Source organism: Pipra filicauda, unplaced genomic scaffold, assembly GCF_003945595.2.
Source record: "Pipra filicauda isolate LSUMZ 115617 unplaced genomic scaffold, ASM394559v2 scaffold49_size4853605_pilon, whole genome shotgun sequence".
NCBI classification, from domain to species: Eukaryota; Metazoa; Chordata; class Aves; order Passeriformes; family Pipridae; genus Pipra; species Pipra filicauda.
Window position 1 is genome coordinate 4771787 of NW_024104642.1, and position 17070 is coordinate 4788856.

At 36.3% G+C, this 17070-nt stretch overlaps 1 protein-coding gene across 1 annotated transcript in view; it reads left to right on the forward strand.

Annotated features, from left to right (window-relative positions):
• Nucleotides 1-16185, forward strand: part of PCDH9 (protocadherin 9) — a 181841-nt gene extending 165656 nt beyond the window's left edge. The window contains exon 3 of the mRNA XM_027713503.2: nt 15078-16185. Within this exon, the coding sequence (XP_027569304.1) occupies nt 15078-15098 (21 nt within the window). The 3' untranslated portion in view covers nt 15099-16185. The remainder of the gene's footprint in view (nt 1-15077) is intronic.
• The last annotated feature ends 885 nt before the right edge of the window (nt 16186-17070 follow it).

Sequence of the window (17070 nt, forward strand, 5' to 3'; positions counted from 1 at the left end):
GCAAAAGACAGAAATGGGACAATTCAGGCTTCCTCTAAACAATTTAGATGAAAACAATGTGGTAACAGTTCCACACATTTTTCAGAGGCGGCTGAATTTGCTGGATTGCTGAGTCACTGACCAGCTGTCGTGTGAATGAGACAGTAATTTTTTTCAATTAGAAACTCATACAGGCAGGAATATACTTCAACTATTACGGAGGTAAAATGGAAATTCACCTCCATTTTGGAGGTGGATTCCTCCACTGCGGTAGAGTAAGCGGCAAGTGATAGAACTGTGCATCTACTTACAGACATCAAACTTCTTTCCTTCTTTTCTTTTTCTTTCTTCCTTTCAGTATTTCCTAACTGTCTTTTCTAAATTCATTTTACTGTTGGCTGACTGTCACTGGTCACCATAGCAACAACCTCTGGTAGCAGCAAGTCTGGAATGCCCGATGTGAGCATCTTCACATTTGAGCCTTGCCAAGACTAACTATTAGTCCAGGGTTATATATTGGTTCAACACTGTAAGATTGATCTGGTTTTCCCCCTGTTAGCTGTCTGCCAGTCTTCTTTTCCTGAGTTGGTTCCTTCTGTTTCCTAACTTCTCTATTGGGCAATCTGGTGTTGATTTTCATTCTTTAATCTTTTTGTTAGTTATTTTGCAGGACTGGTTAGCTTAAGTATCTTTTAACAAAATAACATACAAATTGCATTAAAAACAATTGCATTAAAAAACCTTTTTTTAAAGTATGATCATAATGAAAAAGAAAGATTTGAGATAATCTTGTTCTTTGGACAAATATTTAAAGTTTATTAGAAAAATTCTTGCTTGAAAGCTCTTTAAATGCTTTGTATGGATTAACAGTGGTCAGTTTTTTACTACGGTAAGGGGAAAAGAAATATGATCAAGGGTAGTGTGTTTGGAGACAAACAGCTAGTATGGAATAGATGTGAATGATTCAGCACTTAATGGCAACATAGTGGTCTTTAAAATTTTTTAAACCGCCATACTCTGACTGTAAAACAATTCCGAACAGCAGTTGAAACCTTGCTGTAAAGCAAAAGTAGCAAAGTGGTTAAGAGTACTTGGTTGGGAAATGAGAGCTGAAAGAGAAAACTGCAGTGCAGTGATTGGTTTGATTTGCTGAATAAATTGCTATGTTCAGATTCAATTTGTATCAGTAAGCAAAGCACTGTACACCTGCAGAGCCTGTCACACTTGGTATCCAAAACTCTGACACAGCTAGTCTTAAACAATCTTTTTACTGTTGTCAATAATGAAAGCCAAAAAACCTCAAAGCACTCCACCAGAAATTCCAGCCACTAAACTTAGAGTATTTGCATTTTTATTCCATATATGTGAAAAAAGTGAGTAATGTTTCTTTGGAGTATTTCCTTAAGGAAACACAATACTTTTAATAAATATATGGAATATTGCAGTATTCTCAATGGATTATTTTAAAAGTAGCCAAGGGGTACTGTTCATTCAGTAGAAGGATTTCTCTTTATTAAACCTGACTGAAAGCTAGAAGCATAATACACTGTCTTCTTAATACAGTGGAAATTGCACTTCGATAATTTGCAACTATGATATAAAATGAGTAAATGTGTAGGCTTTTACATTTGCACCCAGGCAATTGATGTTTATCCCTGTCTGTAATCCCTGTAGCATTTCTGGATTGAAAATAGCTGTTTTCTAGGGAGTGCTTTTCTTAATTTTTTCTTGGTTTTGTTTCTTGTTTCTTTTTTTTGTATCTGTGTCTCAAACCTCTTTGGATATGTTTTGCAATGAGCAAATCATCCAAAATCTGAACTCTACATATTTGGTGGGTGGTTTCTTTTGTTGTTGGTTTGTTGGTTTGTTTGTTTGTTTGAGTTTGGAAAAATCCCTGCAGGTTTTTTTGGAAGAGTTCAAACTACTGTGATGGGATTTTTCAGGAGAAATGGAACTGAACACTTATAAATGATACAGAATAATATTTATGAAGAAAGCAGAATGATTAATCTTAAGAGAAGTTATAATGACTCCAAGGTGTAGAAGCTTATTTAGACCACACCTAGTAGATTTTAAGGGAATTCCTCAGGTATTTATAAAGTTGCAGACCTGACTGAGAACCTATCATCTTTGTATTTTCTGTTGGGGAATTTGATTTATTTCTAGGAGAATAAAAAAAGTTTAAATTAATCATTTGTTTGAGGGAGTAAGTAGAGTGAGCTGATGCTGATTACCTTTTGTCCTGACTCTTTGAGCTGCTACGCTCATATCTGATTTCAGTCAGAATACTGCAGATTCTTTCTGATGGTCAACATGCAGCTTTTTGCACAGTCCAGCACAAAGTACAAACTTGGAAATATTGCTTCTTAATTACAATTCACATCTGTGAACTTGGGGTCAAGCTACATTTTGAAAAAATGCCTATGTGTCAAATTTCAAAGTGTGTTTCGCAATTGCAACCCAAAAGACTTATGGTCAGTTCTATGAACTCTTTTTCAATCTTCCTTAATGTTAGTTTAACACCCTCATGTTTAATCAAAATGTTTGATGTTTAAATATTCCACATTGCCATTTTCCTCTGGACACCTAAACCAATATTGAAACAGAGTAAACATGAGAAACTTGTTTAATTATTGTTAGTGGTCCAGGCAAATTCCAAGACTGAAAAATTAGCAGTTATTACACATTTAACGGAAATGTAACTTTATTTATTCTTGGTATTTTCACCATTTGAACTTAAAATACTTTGACCTGCTGTAGCCTTCTTCAATAGATAATTTCTTTATACTGAAGGGAAGTTTGACGTCAGGATGAAAATGATGCTGATTTTTGATGACTGTCTCAAAGAAGGTCTCCTTCATAATATAGACAGGAGTTACAGTCAGTGGTCAGAAGTATATTATTAATTTGGAATATATATCACCAAGTATTCTGGGATAAATTTTTAAAGACAAGTATTCTTGCCCTGCATCTGAGACCTTCATATTATAGGTTAGTTCTCAAAAATAACCAAAATATTATGGAAAATTAGTCTTAAAAAATTATACTTCTATGCAAAACAATATATATTAAAGGCCATACGCAATGACTTGGATTTACTGGATTTTTTTTCATTTTGGGGGAAATAAAAACTAACCAAACAAGCAAAGTGAAAAAAAAAAAATAAAAGCGGGAGATAAAAAAAAAAAAAAAAAAAGCAGGCTTGGTTTTCAGTGGTGGATGAAATCTAGATGGCAGTAAAAAAAAAAAAAAAAAAGGAAAAAGGCAGGGGGAGTTGGGGAAAGACCATTGATGGTGGGACTGACCAGTCTGTTAACAGGGTTAAATTTTCTTTAACCTTGATGTCTAAGTTTACTCACAGACCTAGTTAAATTGGTGGCTAGGCTGGCTCGCCATACTTCCTTCAGGCTACACAGAAGGAGCAATTAAACACTCTTTTATGTAGTCACTGCTGGAAACAGTAGAAACTGTGCCACAAAGTGTTTGGCTGCATGGCAGAACTTGTACCTCCGCATGTAAAGAAATAAAAGCTGTTTCTAAAATAGAAACTCAGAGGCCAATGGATTTATTGGCTGCAGCTGTGAAGGTGAGTGGCTAAAAGCAGAAACAGTAGTCATGGCCATTCAGCTGTGAAGATGCCCCCAAAAAAATCACCAACAAACAAAAAAACCCAACAGCCTTTTGCTGTGTTCTAGGATCGGTGGGGTTTTTTTTGCTGATAGTGTTTTATTTCTGAGCATGAAAGCTGTATTTCATGTCCACTTTTTAGGTGAAGTCAGGTGTTCTGACATTTACCATAAGTAAACAGGATAGTGTGAAGGAAATTTTTGATGACTACTTTGTTTCTCCTAACAGAAACAGCAAGCAAGTTTTCCACTAGTGGCAAAACATTCAAGATAAAATATACATGATGGCATTAATTGCTGCAGTGTATGAAAAACTAGATGGATTGTTGTACTTTTGTAATGCTTCAAAGGCATGATATTTTCTTACATAATTTTTAGTACATAATTGTGTTAGAAATGCCATGGATATTCATTCAGCACTTGCCATACACAAAGAGGTTTGCCTGAATTCCTGTCAAAAAATTTATAGAAATCATTAAAGCACTTTAGCCAAAAGGGATTTGGACCTGTGGTGCCACTGTGTGCTACCAGATTTTGTCATTTTACCATATCTATGTTCTTGATAGATAGACTGTTCTCTGTCCTCCTCTCCTTTAGGGAGCTTTGCTCTTTTCAACCGTGTTGTTCATGAAGGTAAGGAATCTCTTCCTACACATCTTTATTGACACTCAAGCTTTTGAATGGAGGAACAGACCCCTGAGTCTTGATTTCTTTTTGGTTTTAGAACAAACAGACAAGAAGCATTGACTTACTGCACAAAAGAGATCATAATTAGATGATAATGCAAATGATGATTCAGAAGAGGTTTTAAATGCAGGGCCAATAAATATGATCACAGATCATGCCTTCTCAGCTATTTCTCGATCAGTTGGCACTGTATGTGTTTCCTACTCAAAGCCATTAAGCAATTTGTTTACAATGAAGACGGTTAAGCTGCAGAAGCCAAATGACTGAAACAAAATTACCATGCTAGTCAAGTCATTATTCCTTGGAGTACAGAGACAGCTTCCTGAGGCTGTGGCTTCTTGATAGGTAGGTAAGGACCTACAAGTCAAAAAGAAATTGAAAGGATATTCAAGGATGTTCCCGTTTTTCTGGATTGTGAGGAAAATGATAAATACTGAATAACAGCTAAACAAGTCTAGCAGCAAGAGATGAGCAGCTTTTTCTGCCACGTGACAAACATTTGCTTCATTCATGCATCATAAATCTGCAGCTTGTTGTCAGTTTTTCCTTAGTCTTCCAGTACAGAGCCCTGGAGCGTACCCACACTACTTGTTCTAGGAAGTATATTGAAATAATGACTGTGATTCAGGCTGAGGTAAATGGAAAAGGGAGGAACTTGTAATTTGTAGTGGCAAGATGAGTACTGTTCACAAGCTTGCATTTACTTGCTCTTTGCAAACATTTCTGCCCCTCCCCCCCAAGGTGTTACGCTGCGTGTGTGCTGCTTTTCATTTTAAACTAGATAGAGCCATTTACGTTGCAGGGAGTTTATGAAGAGCAACTCTTGAGGCCTGATTTACTTCTGTCTTTCTTTAACACAGAGTAATACCAAAACACTAACAAACTGAAATGGTAGCATTTGCATTGTCCCAGTTCTAAAAAAAAAAAAAAAAGTGCTAACAATTAATTTCTTAAGTTTACTAGACAGTAAGTGATGCCTATTGCAGAGACTGGGACTTGTTCTGGAGGGAACATTATTTACTGTAGAATATTCCTTAAAATGGCATTTCGAGACACCTGGCTGGTGAATTGGTGAGCTTTCTGAGGTGGATGGTTGACATGAGAGAGATATGTTTGATTTCTCCCTGTGTTGGATTTATGTGGCAAGGTTTTAGTAGTGGGGGGGCTACAGGGGTGGCTTTTATGAGAAGATGCTAGAAGCTTCCCCTGTGTCCAATGGAGCCAATGCCAGCCAGCTCCAAGATAGATCCACTGCTGATCAAGGCCAAGCACATCAGTGATGGTGGTAATACTTCTGTGGTAACATAATTTAAGAAGGGGGAAAAGTTATTGTGCAGAAGTAAATTGCAGCTAGAGAAGACAGGAGTGAAAATATGTGAGCAACAGCCCTGCAAACACCCAGATCAGTGGAGAGGGAGTTGCAAGAGTGCTGGAGCAGAGATTCCCCCGCAGCCTATGGTGCAGACCATCGTGCATCACACTGTCACCCTGCAGCCCATGGAGTTTCATGGGGGAGCAGAGATCCACCTGCAGCCCCTGGAGTACCCCATGCTGGAGCAGGTGGATGCTCAAAGGAGGCTGGCTGTGACCCCATGCAATGCAGGAGCAGGCTCCTAGCATGACCTGTGAACCCATGGAGAGACAGGAGCCTACGCTGGACAGGTTTTCTGGCAGTATTTGTGACCCCACAGGGGACTCACACTTGGAAAAGTCTGTTCCTAAAGGACTGCACCCATGGAAATGACATATGGAGGTCATTCTCCCCTACGAGAATTTCATGCAGGACTGTCTCCTCTGGAAGGAACACCATGCTGGTGCAGGGGAAGAGTGTGAGGAGGAAGCACTGGTAGAGACAATGTGTGATGAACTGTCCCCTGTGCTGCTGGGAGAGGAGATAGAGATTCAGGGATAAAGTTAAGTCCAGGAAGGAGGGAGGGGTGAGGGGAAGATGTTATTAAGATTTAGTTTCAATTCTCATTATCTATCTCTCAATTGATTGTTAATGAATTTGCTTAATTTCCCCAATTATGATCTGTTTTGCCTGTGATAGTAATTGCTGAGTGATTTTTCCCTGTCGTTATCTTGACCCATGAGCTTTTCATTGTATTTTCTGTCCCCTGTCCAGATAAGGAGGAGAGTGACAGAGAGGCTTTGGTAGGTACCTGGCGTCCAAACAGAATTAACCCACTACACTCCCATTTTTTGCTTTGGGAATGGTTGCAGTTCTCAACCTTTCTCTAAATTCTGCCTCCCTAGACAGAATTTCAGTTACACTTTCTTTATCACAGACATTTTGGGATGTCGCCTGGTAATTCTCATTGACTTCACAGAGAACTCATTTGCAATACACAGTCATTTTAGGTACTTGACAGTTATTTGATTGGTTATTATTTTGTTTCAATCAGATCACATATTGCATGCCACAGCAAGCTGAAAAATTTCATAAACACCTGTTATGAGTTGTGGGTTTATGAGTTAAATTTTGATCTAAAATAATTTTGGTTTGTTTCCCATGGTTGTTTTTCTTCTTTTTTTTTTTTTTTTTCTTAATGGGACTCTGTTGGGATCTTTCTCAAAGTCCCATTGAATAGATAGGATTTAAGTATAAATTGAGAAATTGATATTAGTGTCTTGTTTATGAATGTTAGGGAACCTCAGATGAAGACCACCTGATTTTTTTATGTTACATTATTTTTTAATTTTTCTTTTATTTATTTCTTTAGTTGCCAGATACAGTTAATTGCAATGATAAGTGATGAATAGACAATGAGTGCCACTAGTGGCCATTACCTGCAACTGGTGACCAGTTCACATTCTAATCCATTACTAGCAAGTGATGGTTTAGGTTCATTTATGTAAAACTGCCATTATATTTCAAACTCTGTAGTCCAGTAAGATATGCTACTTTAGAGAATGTTTAGAATTAGATTTATAAAATCTTATGCTTTAAAAATAAAGGGAGAAGCTTTCCAAGTTTCTTTTAAAGCAACTCTTTGTAGAGGAAAAGCAAACTACATACACATCAAGAAAGTAGCATATGACGGACATCAAGAAAAACCCAGAGTATTTCTTTTTTTTTTTTTTTAATCAAATATCTTGAAAATGTCAAATAAAGGCTATGTCGTTCTTTTCATATTAACTAGAAAATTCTCAGCGATACTTAGGCAGCAGGAAGAAAATATTCATGGATTGTTACATTATAGTCAGAGTTTCTGTCATTTCCCAAAATGCACAGCTGCTGTGTCATTTTAAGATTTAGAAGTCGCTGCATTTACGTTTTAATGACCAATGGTGGCTCTTGATCTGAGTCATTAATGAGATTTTGGCTGCATCTGCATTTAAACCTTGTATCTTCTGCAAGAGAAAAAGTATGCTTAGAAAATGAGATTTCTGTCATGGTAATAATAAGTTTTACATGCTCAAGCTGAGAGGATTCACTCTCGTGAATCCCCTGCTCAGTGGAAGGTTACACAGTACAAACTTTCTGTTAAATGAGAAGGGGCAAAGGGAGAGCTCTTGCTGCTATTTCCAGTAGAGCCTTTTGGTCTGCAAGCATATAGAAAATGGCCTCTAGATGAAGGTGCCTGCCGCTTCTATGTTGAGAGTAACGTAGTAGAAAGTCTCCTCAAAATGAGATGTGATTTTGTCCCTTGCTCATTTATTAAAATGCTATCTATTACACTTTCTTTGAGGGCATCAGAGTACCTTGAGAATGACAGATTGAGTGCATACAGTGTCGCTTGGGGGATGTTTAATATATTGTCATAGATATTTGGGTATAGTTAAACTGCTCTTAAAAATAGAAAGTAATGACCTTCCCAAACAATGTCCAAATTGTAATTCTATTACATAAAATTTCCCCTTATACTTGTTCTTGTATTATTTTTTAAATAATAATGAGTATCAGTGGGTATCTTTATCAGTAATAACTTGCTTACAGATTAGTGGAGAAAAATATAAATATTTGTCAAGCTAAAGAGTGAGTTTCTAACAGTGTTTGCCTTCTTGCATGCTGCCTTCTCTGACATATGAATTTCATTAGCCTTTCTACCCTTTTACTCAGAGACTTCTTCTATCTACTTCAGATTCTTGGAATTACTCTGGTTAATTTCTTCTTGCCAGTAGGCTAAATTAAATTCCCAGTACAACAAAAAGAGAATTTTCCAAATTAGAAGTTGGTGAATGTATCTAAAAAGCACAGAGAGAACCATGATAAAGTTTTCTTGTAAGAGTGCTATAGTGTTGTATTTATACCTATTGAACAAGGAGTACAGTTGAATAGGTGCCTCACTGGGTTGAAAAGCCATACCTTTTTCAGGCAATCAGTAATTATAGTATAATATAGGCCAGTTGCTGTTGCAAAACCAAAGTACTGCCTATTAGGACATATGAGAAGTATCTTAGAAGAACTATAGATTGTTTGCAGAATGTTGGGACCAATCTATTACTTCAAATACCTCACCTGTATGAAAACTAAATCTGTAAATTGCCCAAGACATTATGTAGAGAAATAGCACACAGCAAAGTAACAAATCAACTAAATGCTAGCTTTGTTTTGGACAACGGACACCTGCTACTGATTTCTGATAAGGCCGTGAGTCACAATCCTAACCGTTGTTCTAGAAAAATTTGTTAAAAATGTACAAAGTTAGGAATAAAGGTGTCCCTATAGGCTATTCACTATTCTAACTGTGTTGGAATTTGGCTGGCATGAGCAGTTTAGTAACAGATACGGCTTCTAATTTGGCCATAAAAATTAAGGAGAATGCAAGACAAGGTTGACAAGACCCATAACATCTTTTTCTTATCTCTGTCAAAAATTTTCCACTGTTGATTATTTTTCCATTCCATTTTTCCTATATGAGTCTTCAATATGGCCAAATGCCAGCTCTCAGTTCTTCAGCATTGTCTCATTTACAGCAGAGAGTTTATCCTTTGATTTTTGACATGCTATGTGCAATTGCAGCCTGTGCTAGCACTAAATCTTACCACTTGGGCATTGCAGAACTTAATAACAAGTGAGAATTAAATAATTTCATACAAAAAACCCTACAATTCTAACTAAGTAATTCCCTTGGAATATTTACGACTATTTGATTCTGAGTCAGTTATTTTTGAGCTTGGGTGGAGGACAGAATAGCCATATCCCCTATCCTCCTCATCTAGATGTTTTAAAAATCAGACTATAACATGTTTAGGACTCTCTATTCCTTCATCCCAGGTCAGAAGTTTGCATAATCATAGAATCATTTAGGTGTGAAAGATCCTTTAAGATCATAGAATCTGAACTTTGCCAGTTTTGGAGATTAGGAGGGAAATGAAGAAGAGTAGTTCAAGAGAGAGCTCTGGTTATCATGAACTGAAAATCCAATGAATTTCATAAACTAGGGAAAAGAATGATCCAGAAGATCTGTCTCAGCAGTGGTTCAACAAAGTCTTATTGGCCCAGCCATTGCTTTGCATTTTTATAATTCCTCTTACTAGTGATTTTAATATCAGGGAAAACAAACAAATGAAATATCTTGTGTAGTAAATGTCCACTGCATAGCGTAAGATGACCACTCTGTAATGTCCCTTGTAAACATAGAACTTATGAAACTGACCTTCCTGGATAAGGAAAAGGATTTAAAAATTTAAATTTAAAAGAATTAAGAAAAAAAACACAAGGTACATGTGCATAAACTAGTGGCTAAGAATAAAATCACGATTTCAGGCCTCATCCTATAAACACCTTCCTCAAGTAATTACTTACTCATGTAAGTAGTGAATATCATGGTATTGATTATATGGATAAGGTTGCACATTTGGGCCCTTGAACTGGACACTTTGAAATCCTGAATGGAGGCTGATTTTGAGACATGAGTGGTTTTGTAGAAGCCATTACAAATCTGATATTACCTACATTTTAATACTGGAAAATTTTAATGTGGACAAAGGAAATAGTTACAGATGAGATTCTATGCAGTAATACCTAGAGATAAGTTTATGCTAGGACAGTAGAAGCAGAGAATTTGTTATAATCTTTGCTATTACTGGGACCCTATGGTTTATTTTGGGATTTCTTTTTTAAAGACATACATGCATAAACCATATGCATATGTTAAGTACAAGTTTTATGTTTAGACAATATTGGGTATGGTTAAGCTTTTCTGATTACTTAACTATTTGCATGGAAATGTGGCTTATGTCCTCATCAAAAATAAAAAAGCTATCCTTTGCCACTGGTGTCTTCCAATCACACCATTCCTGATTGAAATGTCTGAGAAAAAAAGGAGCTTTTCGCTTTTCAGCCTTAGGAAAACCAATTCAGAACTATTAAGCATAGCTCAATCTCCCACATTGAAGAGGGAAAAAAAATCCCTTTTGGATTGAGGATAAAGTGTAGTGCATGCCAAATTCCAAATAATGTGTAGAGAAAGCTACGAGCAAGTGAGTGAATTCTGCATAGGATTGAATATGATTGTCTGTGTTACAGAGTTGTAATATATCGAAGAGCATAAAACTCAGTAGGTCTTTGTTTCAAGAGCATCTATTAGTTTCATCTTTGGTTCTGAAGCTTAACTTGTAATTGGGTAATTGAAATTTCCAGATTTGGGAGGTTCCCTTTTTAGAAGTGCTGAATGGCATCTCGTAACATTCTGCACATTAATTTTTGTCTTTTAAAATAGCCACAAATTCTCTTTTCTGTTTTAACAACAGGTTTGCCATATTGGAAGCAGATATGATGGTACTCACTGGTACTGCTTCCAAAGCTCATTATCAAGTATACAGTGACACAAAACAAAACAGGGTGCCCTTTCTTTACCTAAAATAGTAAAATCTATCCCATCTATACTTCATTTCATGGATATATCTACCTAATCTAAATGGACCTGAACTTTTAACATGAGAAGATTGTTTTAATGGTTACAGAAGTGTATTCGTCTATACCAGACACGTGCCTAATATGAGATATACGGAAAAAATTACAGTATGTTGTTTAGCTTCAGTATGCAAAACCAGAAGATAGCATGCATTTGTGTAACATGAATGAAGTCATATGGGAAACCTAATTTTCCATAATCATAATGAAGTATTTTATCTTTTATCTTTTATTTTAATAGTTGGATGAATTTTATTCTTCTTTGCTAAGAAAGGGAAAGCATATTAGTTAGAATAGTCTTCAATAACTATGTAGATTTTTCATATGAAAATGGTTTTTTACTTCAGGTCATGTTTTTTAACTGATGTCAAGATTTAAAATGGAGGACTTGACTTCAAAAGTAGGCTGGCAGACCTGGAAAGTAACATGAGCATCTAGGTGAAAACTTTTTGCAAAATAGCGATCATTTAGGTAAATCTGCTTTTCCTGATCAGATGGTCTGCTATTTCTTTTCACAATATGAATTGTCAAGAAAGAAGATAAGTCAAAACTAAGTGGTTGTTCGTAAAATAAAATGGCCAAAATATGGCTGGAAGTACAGTATTTGTGCAGCATTAGGATATTCTTTTTTCATTTATGTAGTACTGAAGAAGAAAAAATACAATACACTCTTTTCCTTGTGGGTGGCTTTCAAATTAAAGCTAATTCATTGTTTCAGGATGGTGGGATTGTAATCAATGAGAATTAAGCCTTAGTAAAAATTTTAAAGGTGAAGAACAATACACATATTAATTATTCTGAGTTCATGTTTGTAAATATTCATAATTGGAAATACCTCTCATATTCATGCTTTTATTATCCCACAAAATATAGGATCCATTTCTTCTGGGCTTTTGAAAATTAAATTCCTTATTGTTGCTAACCAACTCCTCCTCTTTTGCTATTGAACATATACAATAGCATATTTGTACCAGAACGTGCTCAGTGCATGTCCTGTGGACTGGAGTCAGCCTAAAACCAGTTTTGCAGACTAACTGTAAACAATCAGGCATATCTAAACCATGTGGTGAGTGCAATGTGGATGTCCCAAAGACAACACAAATGTGTAATCCACTTGGTGCTTTGTAGCATTGTGTGGGATATCCCAGTTCAATATGTGAAAGGTAGAACATAACTTTTTTCTACAGCCCAGGTTGGAAGGGACCTTCAAAGGTCAAGCCTTTTGTGGAAAAGAGAATTATCTAGCAACCTGCCACATTGCACCTTGAAAATCTCCAGTGATGGAAATTGTTGGGGAAGAGAAGCACACCACATTTCTATGTAGTAGCTAGTCACATCTTAGCTCAATTGTAGTAACTAGTCACATCTCTCAGGTGTTGTCCCTGGGTCAGGTACCTTCACAGGCTCTCTGCAGTGTCCAGTTTGTAAGCACTGTCTGAATTCAGCTTCTGTTCAAGGCAGTTACAGCCCCCAAGCTGGCCCTACAAGCACAGCTTCTCTGTGTGCCCCCACCACCAATATCTTCATTTACCTTCTAGTTACACCCAACTCCCCACAGAATTTAGAAGGTTTTGTGCTGGCTAGATAGGTAGGTACTTAAAGGTTTTTTTCCCTGTTATCTTCCCCCCTAGCTTTGAGAATGTAATTAAATTAATAACAGTGGAAAGAAGAATTGTTTGGGAATAGTGTTCAAAATCTGTGATCCTGCTTCTACCAAGTATCTCTCACACTCTCTTTTTGATTCTGTTTTCACTTAAGAGATCTGATCTGAGAAAAAGCTCTTCTATGCTTGTGCCTATCATTATTTACTTGCACTGAAAATCTTCATTTAGGAAAAACTAGGTAAAGAAGAAGCTAATGAATTAGAAATTGTTTAAGAAGAAAAAGGGGAAGAATATCTCTGAGCAGCAAGACAAGCAGAAAGGATAAAAATGTGGTAAGAAAGCTGTGGAGAATAGGAAGCATAAGAAGCAAAGTGCCTCTTGTTTGGAGACATTGCTCATGTCTTCCAGCTGCTGGATGTAAAGCAAGATGTCAATAGCATAGCTAGAGGTTAAGACAGGGCTGGAAGACAATTGGGCCACACAGAATCAATTGTATAGCTGTCGCAGCAAAAATGTATTTGGTGCTGCATCTAAAAATTTCACAGTTGCTCCAAACACATGCACAAAGCTATATAGCTTACAGCAATGGTTATACTAATTGACAGTGGGTGACAAATCCAGTTGGCTAACTGAAATGGGGTGGAATACAATAGAGCATAGGACAGTTATTCTGCACAAGGGAAGCCCTAAGTCCTAATACTAAGATTTCGTAGGAGATGATGAGATACTGGGTTTAATACTAGGATAATAGTAATTAGAACAGAATAGTGATTCATTATTACACAGTCTCCCTCCAAGAATGCCCAGATGTCTCAAGAGAAAATGCCAATATAACAAGCAAAGAAAAGAACAAAATAATCAAACAGCCAGAGATGGGAAATTCCATTTTCAGGGAACTTTTCTCCAAATTCTTTTTAAATGTACTGTCTTTTAAATCATAAAACATGACACATAATCTCTCTTTCAAAATCTTTTAACAGTTGGTCTGTGTAAGATTCCCAAGAATATAAGAGTTGTAAGTGCCAAATCCTTCTTTGAATCTTGGTAAGGTCTTGACATCAGTGACATCCTGTAGTGCTGAGTTCCATTCTTTTTTTTTAGTCTTTTCATATGAACCCTTCTCTATATGCCTAATTATTGCAATCGCTCTTTTCTGAGTACCTTCTAATTCTTCATCTTTTTGTGATGGAGTGACCAGTACTTCACACTATTTCAGAGGAGGGAAAATTATTGATTAATATAGTGATGTTATATTTTATTTCTCTTTTATTATCCACCTAATTTCTTATGCATGTTAACATTTTATGTGTTTTTTTGACTGCAGCTGCTCATTGAGCAGGGCTTTTCAGTGAGAACCCTGATGTTTTTCCTAAGTTGGTGCTCATAACTGAGATTTCTGGTAAAACAAATCATCTGTTGCAGGTTTTTGGGGGTTTTGTTTGTTTGTTTCTCCAATATGCCTTTGTATTTAAATAAATTATTTTCACCTCTTTTAAGATGACCTGTTCATTTATCTTGGTCAGTTACCTCTCAAGTTACCTGTCTTATTCAGACTTGGTTAACAGAACTTTCTTGTAAACTGTAAATTTTGCTACATTGCTGTTTCCTCATTTTTTTTAACTTCAATTAGTATATTTGAAACACCTGTTCCTTGTATGGTGCCTTGAAGCACCCTACTGTTGAGTTTTTGCTATAATGAAAGTTGATAATACATGTATTTTTTTTTAATCTTTGAGAAATGTTTGGCTTCATTTTGCATCCTATCTCGAAATTACTTAGTCTCTGACTGAGTCTCTTGAGAGGAACATTGATCTTTCCATACTTATTCAATTACTCTAACAAGGTTAAGGGCCAGATACCTTCACAATTAAACTTAAATCTTTGAGAGACAACTGTGCTCTTTGTGACCACAAATACGGAAATTAAGGGCAGAGGATGGAAAAGTAATTCATTCATCATGTTGGGCAGACACATTCAAAATTAAGATATGAGAAAGCTTTTAACATAGCAGTTCTTAGCATTGTCTTGGTGATAATACTAAAAAAACCAGGAATATAATCAATCTAAATAGGCAGGAGTATATGAGTCTACTTCTTACACCTAAGACTGTTTGTGAAAATAAGAAAAAAGTAAACTAGTGCTAAGGTCTAGACAGATGTTAATTGTCAAGACTTTCAGAGTCTGATATGAACCAAGATATTTTAAGATTTGGAATTCCTAAAGTTCTTGTTGGAAAGGCAAACTTATTTTGAGGCTTTATATGTCCTGACATCCCCTAGGCCTGCTTATTTCCTGGTATCTCTCTCTCTTTCTCTCAAGTGTTCCCCATCCTCTCCCTGAGAGAGTCTATGTCTGCTTCATCAATCCTGACTGCCTACAGTATGCAACAGACTTCACCACCTTTCTTCACAAAGAAGATTGCTTGCACAAAGGAGGCTCCTCTGACTGCTTGGGACACCTTGCACAGATGCATGCCACTGCCTTGAACTCAGAATGGACACTAAAAGAGATCCTGAACATACTGGTGGAAATGTGATCAGTCATCTGCAACTCAGGCCCCAACCTGTTTGGTAAAGGAACTATAAAGACAACTAGAACTTCTTGTGATATTCCCATAGTTTCTTCTGACAGAAAAACAGTATTTTCCATGCTCTAGTCTACCCAACCCTAAACCAAACTATTTTGGGTGGAATGCAGGTTGAGAACAGTTAGCAGCTGACAACAGGTATCAAGTATTTATTTTCTGAACAAGCCTGTGAAAATCCTAGTAACCCCTCGACAACTAGTACTGGTACCTGATAAGATTAGAGGAAAGAACAAGGAACATAATAACATGGCTATCTGTGGACCAATTATGCAAACACATATCTATCTATCTATCTATATATATGTACACATATATAGCTGGGTGTATAAGAGTATATATACAATATATATTCTTTTTCCTTTAGCAAGATATTTTGATATAGTAAAATATGGGATGCTGAATTAGAGTAACAGTAAAACTTGCCACTGTGACCTTTTTGTTCATTCATAGCAACATAAAAATTACCGGTATAATATATCACAGTCAAAAATACAGTTTCTTATTTGAAGGAACAATAGGAAGAAACCTTGATGCTCTTCCCTTAGTTTTGGAAGGCTCTAAAATACCATAGGGCTTGTGCAGCATAAGAAAGTGACAGGCAGAGAACACAAACTGTACAGTCACACCTATTAATGAACATAATGTTATAGTAATTACACTTTTGCATAAGTTATAAGAACAGAAACTGTACTGTGTGTCATTTAGTTAATTTAGAGGGAAAAAAATGTATCCCAAAAATATGAGCTCACTGCAGTGAATAATTTAGACTTGAATGCTTTTCACGATGTATTTGCAAAATAAGCAGCAACCTAATAAAAAGTTATGCAAGTCTTTACAGTTTGCCAGCCAAACCTGAGAAAATGACTAAATGTTAAGTGATTGCAGGCAGAGTTTTGTGGAAACAATGCATATGGAAAACAGTGACAATACTGTGCCTGCTGCTGGCTTTATACTGAAAATATCCATGCTTTGCAATTGCTGTGGGTTAATATATCTCTTGAAATGTGTGTGTATTCAGGTAGTATTAAGAGATAAATATATGCCTTTTCAATGGTGCTTTTTCATTTGGGAGAATGTCACAGAATACTTTTAACGTCTCTAGGAGGCTGTTACTCTTTAACCAAAGCCTGTAGCCCACTATTTTTCATGTAAACCCACCATGACAAAATACATAAATAAACCATAGTTAAATATTAAAATGCTGTCTGAAATGAATCTGTATCCCTACAATACTCCAGTGCAGAATCTGTACTTCTTTTTTTCAGGATTTTTTTCTTTTCTTTTTCTCTAGAACCTATATAAGAATTAACTTGAACATAGAAAAGATTTATCAGTGCTTTTCAGGCTGGTTTCTTGATTCTCTACTTTCCTTAGAAGGCTATGCATCCACCTATGTTTCCCAGAGCTAAGTGGGATATCAGAATCCATAAGAGATCCTGCATTTTTCAAATCAAATATTTTAATGCTTTCCCTCCCTCCATGCTATTAGTCCCCAGTAATGACTTCTTTTTGGGCAGTGGTATCAGTGGATATTATTTTAAAGTACAAGACAGAAAATGAAATAACACAGTGTGAACAAGCCGTAGAGGGTGATATTGGCTAACATGCCTGTTTTTTGGAAGGTCTTGTTTCATCCTTAAATCTGTGACAAGATTTATCAGTTTCAGGTCATGGGAGTTTATGTAACTACTGGTAGCAGGCATGGGTGGTGTTTTTAGTAACTCT